General features: G+C 36.3%; 1 protein-coding gene across 1 annotated transcript; it reads left to right on the forward strand.

The window, feature by feature from the left end:
• Nucleotides 1–5494: 5494 nt before the first annotated feature.
• Nucleotides 5495–7019, forward strand: LOC147606164 (fe(II)/2-oxoglutarate-dependent dioxygenase 4-like). Its single transcript, XM_086792794.1, has 3 exons — nucleotides 5495–5766; nucleotides 5925–6157; nucleotides 6431–7019. Exons 1-3 carry the CDS (start codon nucleotides 5530–5532, stop codon nucleotides 6756–6758), a joined length of 798 nt encoding a protein of 265 aa, XP_086648920.1. The 5' UTR covers nucleotides 5495–5529; the 3' UTR covers nucleotides 6759–7019.
• Nucleotides 7020–7502: the final 483 nt, after the last annotated feature.

Genomic DNA, 7502 nt, shown 5'->3' on the forward strand with positions numbered 1-7502 from the left:
TTCTCATGCTTGAACAAAACTTATAATAATGCAATAAAAATGTATGACAAATGTTAAGTCTTGGCATCCAAATCAACCTTCAAAAATGATAGGCTCTGTCTCATGTTTTAAAAAGCCCTATAATAGTGTGATAAAAAATGTATGATAAATGTTAATTGAGTTACCTCATTCACTACAAATATTTCTTCTGTGAAAGTCTTTTCCCTCACCTTCACTTTGCAAACTTGTACAAATACACATTCACCATTCCTAGCACCTTCTAGAAAAGAGATGTCACTTTGCTTCAGTAACTTCAAGGTTGGAGCCAAGGTGGTCAATGTACGATCAAGATCTTCTTACATACCCACATAGCCAAAGACTTGGGGAGCAGCTTGTGTGATGGATAATTCTTTGCCTTTCCATTTGAAATCTATGTGTAATTTAACAAATTAATTTTCTCTATAAAATGTAGTTGATTAGAAATTTAGGGTCAAAGTGTTGTACTACCACATTCAATTACTCTAATGTTATGCTACCATTAGGGGAAGGTTGAGGTCTATAGGAGCCCTTTAAGCTGCCATATTATGATTTTAATGACTTTTTGTTAAAATGTTAAGTTTCTTTGACTTTAGATACTTTCTTATTCTTCAAATGGCTAGAAGTTTGAATTTCAAAGTTTCCCGCCACCAAAATTGAATTTAAAATTGAGTGGGCAAAACCATATCATGTGACATATCTATGGAAAGAGCTCAGCGAGTAGATTCTGGATCTCTAATCTCCGACAAATTTTAAGCTCATAAGTAGAAGTTATGGATGTCCGAAATTTCAAAAACTTTCCCCTCACTTTTTGGGAATGAAAAGTACAAAAAGGCATCTTCTAGAGAATCTTTTGTTCACCCAACATTTTTGTATACATGGCATCACATGATTGGCCCTTTTCCTTAATAACCTTTTAATCACATGGCATCTTAAAGGGCCCCTATAGACCTCAACCTTCCCCTAATGCACATTCAATTACTCTAATGTATGCTACCACATTCACTTGCCCTGATGTTGTGCTACCTCATTCACTTTCACTAATGTTTACCACATTTACTTGCCCTAATGTTGTGCCATGGCATCTACTATCCCTAATAGTCTCAAAGCACTCTTAAAAGTAGAAGCAATGTATGGTTATTAAACTTTGGCCACTTGTTTGCAGAGCTGTAAAATCTTTTAATGCAAGTCCTGAGCCAAAGGATTTAGATATTTTTGAGCAGGCTCAAAAAATTTCCATGGAGTTCCTCATCAAGAATGCAAGTATAATAGAGGATTGTTTTTGTCAAATGGCATCGCTGCTCAATCTTAACTCTTCCTTTAGCTCTAAAGGCTCAACCATAATCCACAAAAAAACATGATAAAGAAATTATTAAAAACATTCATAGTAAATATCAATACTAAGTAAGCATCATATATCAATACAAAGTATAAATTTTAAAATAAAATATTAGATTATATAACGTAAAATTATGCACTTATGTGCCACTTATATGCAATGTTTAAAAATATATAACTGGGGGGGGGCTTCTTCATCAAACAAAGTACCCAATATTTCAAGCATACAAGATAAGAGAAAGAGAGTTCACTAGTCCACATACGTCCCTAGAGCGCACATAACTAGCTATAGTAATGTACAAGGTAAGACTAGAGTATCCCACATATGTGACTAGAGAGTGTTCAAATAGGCCCACATCTCTGACCTAAGTGCGCACAACTAGCTTTAAAAAATAGATGCAATGAACTAGAGTTAGGGTGCTCACAAATACACCTGGTCTACATGCGTGGCGAGGGTGTACAAGCTAAAACATAAACATAAAAAGGAAATGATCTAGTATGCTCACACCTACATCATAAGGGTACCAAAGTGTGCATAACTAGCTCGATTTCACATTACCATTAAACACAATAACTATCGACAAACATTAAAAAATAACTTTAAAATATTTAAGATAAAAATCAAATGTTAAAATTGTATTATTTATATTAAAGTCATACACATATATGAATTAAAAGAGGAATAGATTAAATTCTTATATAATCATAAAGGAAAAACTTATTAATAAATGCAAAATATTTTCACATTAAATTAAACACATTAAACAATGAGAAGATATCTTACATTCAAAATTATTATTCACATTATAATTACACATGTAAACATTACATTTAAAATAACAAACACATAAAAATAAATGATTCTAATTGCACATCTTGTTCAAGGTTGTCAACGAGAACCATATCAGACCTAGATATACACAATTAAAAGTGCACACAATTGGCCCATGGACATACATGATCAACGTGGTCATACAGAATCACAATGTATGTGGTCCAAAGTGTATACACGTCCCCAAGGCCCATGTGTCCTAATCCCCATGTAAATGATCCTAGTCCCATGTGCATGTGCATCCTAAAAACACTTTGTTACAAACCATCCCCTCCTAACATTATTTCGTCCTCAAAATCTAAGGGTGGTCATGCATGAAAATACACATACAAGAGGCTATATACAAAAGCCAAAAATGGAACATATAGTCCGTATACATCCAAAATGTGGAAATGAAGATGGTGGTGACATAGATGGTGCACAGTCCTCTCAGATCAAATGGAAAGCCGAAGAGTCACACGATCAAGGACATAGATCTCGTGCCACTCGCCTCGAAAAGGTAGGCCGTATCTCCCCATGCCAGGAGTGTGCGACCACCTAGGTCAAAAGGGTAGGTCATATCTCCCCATACAAAAAGTGTGTGGCCACATGGGACAACATGAAGAAATTCCATCCCACACTCAAAATTTGACTTCGCACGATGCTTGGATCGAGTGGAAAGATCAGTGGACTCCCGTCAATGTTGAGGCTAGATAAGCTTCCATCTACATCAAAGGGAAATACAAGGCACTCTAAATCCAAGATAGTGGTCGTGTGGTGATCTTGTGCAAATGGAGAGGCTAAAGAACCATTGTTGATGGGGAAGCTAGTTGTGTACCATCGAGGATCAAATGGATAGGTAAGGTATACATCATGGATCCTCAATACCAATGTCGTGGTAGTACCGGGGGGTCGAAGGGAAACCTCGTAAGCCCGTCCACACGGCCATAGTGAGAATCCAAAAGCCAAGGTATCCAAAAAATGGAATCACTCCTAGTAGGTATAAGGAATGGTCTCGGTGCAAAATAACCGCCATGTATGCCATGACCAAAATGTGCTATAGGTGCATCAGAATGATGTGCCACATAGTAGGTAACCATGTGCTCCAAGTGCCATAGAATGCACCCATAGGAAAATGTCATGGCCCCAAAGATCATAGGCTTGTGTCCACATCTAGGTTAGCCTTGGATTAGCCTAATTAGCCTAGATTAGGAAAAGCTTAAGAGATTACCACTAAGGAATGGTTCAAAATATATATCAAGGGTATATCAAAAGGTTCAAAGGGTTTCAAAGGTACAATAGTCCTAGAGCACATGCCTTTTATAGTCTCTAAGGCCCATGTGCCCTAATCCCCATGCAAATGATCCTAAACCCATGTGCCTAGGCCCATCCCATATGCATGTGCATCCTAAAAACACTTTGTTTTTGGGGATGCACTACTAATAAACCCAATGTATCACATCCGTTCAAGGGGTATTAAAAAAGCCCTTACCTGTGAATTCTTCATAAATAAAATGACCCCTTTTTCATATGGACTTGTAATAGGTTTTTTTCAAAATCGATTTATAAAAACCCTTCTATAAATGTATTTCTATAAATTTACCTTAAATTATTGAATTAAAAAACCCCTTCATTTGAACTCATGTGGTATACTTACATATTTTTAGGTGAACCCCCTGAGACTTTATTACAAGAACCATCTAGTTTATGCAAATTTTTTCATTTGCTATTCCCTTAAAGCTCCCAATGAGTTAATGACGTGTTGAACTCTCACGTGGTATACTTACATATTTTTAGGTGAACCCCGTGAGACTTTGTTACAAGAACCATCTAGTTTATGCAAATTTTTTCATTTGCTATTCCCTTAAAGCTCTCAATGAGTTAATGATGTGTTGTATTATAAGCCATTACATGATTTTTTTAAATTTTCTAAATGCAAACCTATTTATTTGCTTCATTTATTCTAGGTACAAAGTGGCGCATATGCCACTTGACAAAAGAACATGGCCGATGATGTGTCAAAAAAAGAATTTCCACTCTCTCTTTTCTTTTTGTAAAGGAGGTGTGATAACCCTTACCAATGTGGTGATTTGATTGTTCTTTTTATAACAAGCTTGGAATGATAGTTTACTTTAAAGGGTCTATAATATTGAGCTTTTGGTTGTCTTGTCATTAAAAAATCTATAAATATGAGGATTCAGTAGGACATAAAACTTATACTCTCAATGCAATTAAGAATACACACATAATTAAAAAGTATGGAGTATAGATTATATAAACAATATTAAAGCTAGTATTTGATTCTACTCAAGCCTCAAGTGACTCTCTTTGGGAATCCCTCGTGTCACTAGCCACTAAATAAAAGATCTTACCTATGTCCCATATATACATTTGCGTACCTTTATAGTGGGGTTTTATCAAGTGTATTAGAAATAATGATAATAGATGATTCACAAGCATTGGGAAGTATATTATGAAATTGAGACACAAACCCATCTTGTGTGCACTAGAACAACATGATTAATGAATTTAAACTATAAATTGCTTTTTTTATATGGGAAAGAACATGATCATGATTGGTTCTTGTAACATAAATATATGAAAAAGAGACCTAGTGTTCACAAAAAAAAACATCTTTTTCAGGCTTTAAATTATAAGCATTTCTTTTTTAGAATTTACAAATTTGAGAGCGAAGATATAACTAAAATGTCTGAATTATGTATGTGAATACAAACATTACAAATAGAAAACAAAAATGTTGTAGCTGCTGTGTATATAGTTTGCAAATATTTTGGTAACAACACTGAGGTGCATTTTCAATTCTGTACACAAATAATTTTTTAGGTTTAATTGCACATGTCTATGTACCAATGTTACTAACAAAGTTTGGAATTGTACATTATAGCATATAATTATTTGGATAGAGGCTATTCAACACAAGTTTGGAATTGTACATTATAGCATATAATTATTTGGATAGAGGCTATTCAACATATGTAAATTTGTATTCGTCGTGACGTGAACATGTCCCTCTTTCTGTCTCTGTCACCGTTAGTCATATATGCCCTCGTGTTGCATTCTACCCCGCCGACGTTAATACCCCTCTCCCTCTCTCTCACACACACTTTTTTCTCTCTCACACACTTTTTTTTTAAAAAAACCTCTTTCACACACATGCTCGCGCACCCGCATATGCCCATATAACGCGCATATTAGTCCGGCGCTCTCTCTCTCTCTCTCTCTCTCACACACACACACACACACGCGCGCGCACCCGCATATGCACTTATAAGGCGCATATTAGTCCGTCCGTCTCGGTCTCTCTCTCGGTCTGTGTGTCTGTGTGTCTCTCTCTCTCTTTCTCAATGGCTGAATATATAGAGCAACCTCAGATTCGAAGCATCAAGGAGCTTGTTGATTCGGGACTCCGACATGTGCCTGCCAAGTATATACGCCCACCAGAGGAGAGGCCTTGCCTCTCCAAGACTTCTACCTGCACCCTTCAGGTGCCAATCCTTAACCTTGCCAACTTCCATGGACAAGGCATAGCCCAATTTATCAAAGAAATCGGGCTCGCCTGCGTCGAGTGGGGCATCTTCCAGGTACTTATACCACCAGCCTTCTTATAACTGCCCATCATTTGCATACGTTAAGAGCTCAAATTGCCTTTCTGTTACAGTAAGCTGCAGCAGCTTCATTTCATAGTATCAAATAGCCTACCTTACAAAACTTTTGAATTAAATCTCGATGTTTTTATAAGGTTATCAATCATGGTGTCTCGCCGACCTTACAAAGCCAACTTTGGAGTGCTGTTTCCGACTTCTTTGCATTGCCAACCGAGGACAAATTGCGATTAATCTCGGAAGACCCATCTTGTCCATTGAGCTTCGTCACCGGATTTCTTACACACGAAAGGATGCGAGAGTGGAAGGACACTTTAGGATTCAAACCTTCCCCTACCATGGATGTCAAGCTGCTCCCAGGCTTTCTAAGGTGAGGTTTCCACCAAAAAAAACTCATAAGGGCGTCTCATAAGCGCTTCATGTCTTCCATGTTTTGCAATTGTGCTAACGGTTGTTCCACTTGCATGCGCTTACAATTATGGCTTTTGTATCCCCTTGATGTTCTATGTCATGTTATACATGTTAAGAGTTGTTGAATCATTATATGCAGTTACAATGATGGGGCCTTGTGAGTCCCTTTGTTGTTCTTGTATCATTTTATATATTTGGACATTGTTAAATCATCATTTCTTTATGCTCGCAGAGGCCCTATGTTAGACTTTCATAAACAAGTGACGACCCTTACACAGATCCTATATGAAGCAATTTTTACAAGTCTAGCATTGGAGGCCAAGGCATTTTATAAACATTGTTCTCGACAAACCATGGGATTCAATTACTATCCTGCTTGTCCAGATCCAGAGCTTACATTTGGGTTGAGTTCCCATTCAGATTTTGGCTCACTCACAGTTTTAATGCAAGATGAAGTTGCAGGATTGCAAATTAGAAAAGCAGATGAATGGGTCACTGTCAAACCTATATCGAATTCATTTGTTGTCATCTTGGGAGACGAAATTGAGGTACATGTTTGAAACATGCCATGAATGAAGCATTAGACGCACTTACTGTAAAAAATACACATATAGTGTGTATGAGGGTGTATGATATTTTATATCCTTAGTCTATTACATGTATTAAAACTACTATGACACGTTATAAGATTTGTGAGGTAATAATTTCTCTCATATTTTTTCTTCTTTCACACAGATACTAACAAATGGACACTATAAGAGTGCGGAACACCGAGTGGTGACAAACACAAAGCTACCAAGAACTTCCATTGCTTGTTTCTATGGTCCAAATGACCATGAAAAGGTTGGACCTATAGACAAGTTTTTGAGTGATGAAAGTCCAACTATTTATAAAGAAACCTTTTTTAGTGACTATCTTAAGAATGGATTTAGTAAAGGACTAAACGGCAAGTCCAATATCAAATTTAGTACCCATCCATCCATTCCCCCCAAGTAATAAACACGTGCATTGTTTTACAAATCTACCTATGGTAGCACTTTATCTATGTAGAATAGGGAAAAGAAAATCATATAGAGGTTTATGTTGGTAAATGTTCTCTATCCTTTGAATGTAACAAACTTTTTTTTGGGGGACCAATAATATATATATATATATATATATATATATAGTTTGCTGAATAGATTAATCTTTGGGTTGGAAGGATGCAATGTAAAGTTTATCTTTTTTTTTAATGAATGTAACAATTTTAATGAAAAATATGTTTCCTCTTTAATTTGAGCTCTACTCAATCATGAAGTAAGTCC

The sequence above is a fragment of the Cibotium barometz genome, chromosome 58 (genome assembly GCF_041138505.1).
Source record: "Cibotium barometz isolate CiBa-2024 chromosome 58, ASM4113850v1, whole genome shotgun sequence".
Taxonomy (NCBI): domain Eukaryota; kingdom Viridiplantae; phylum Streptophyta; class Polypodiopsida; order Cyatheales; family Cibotiaceae; genus Cibotium; species Cibotium barometz.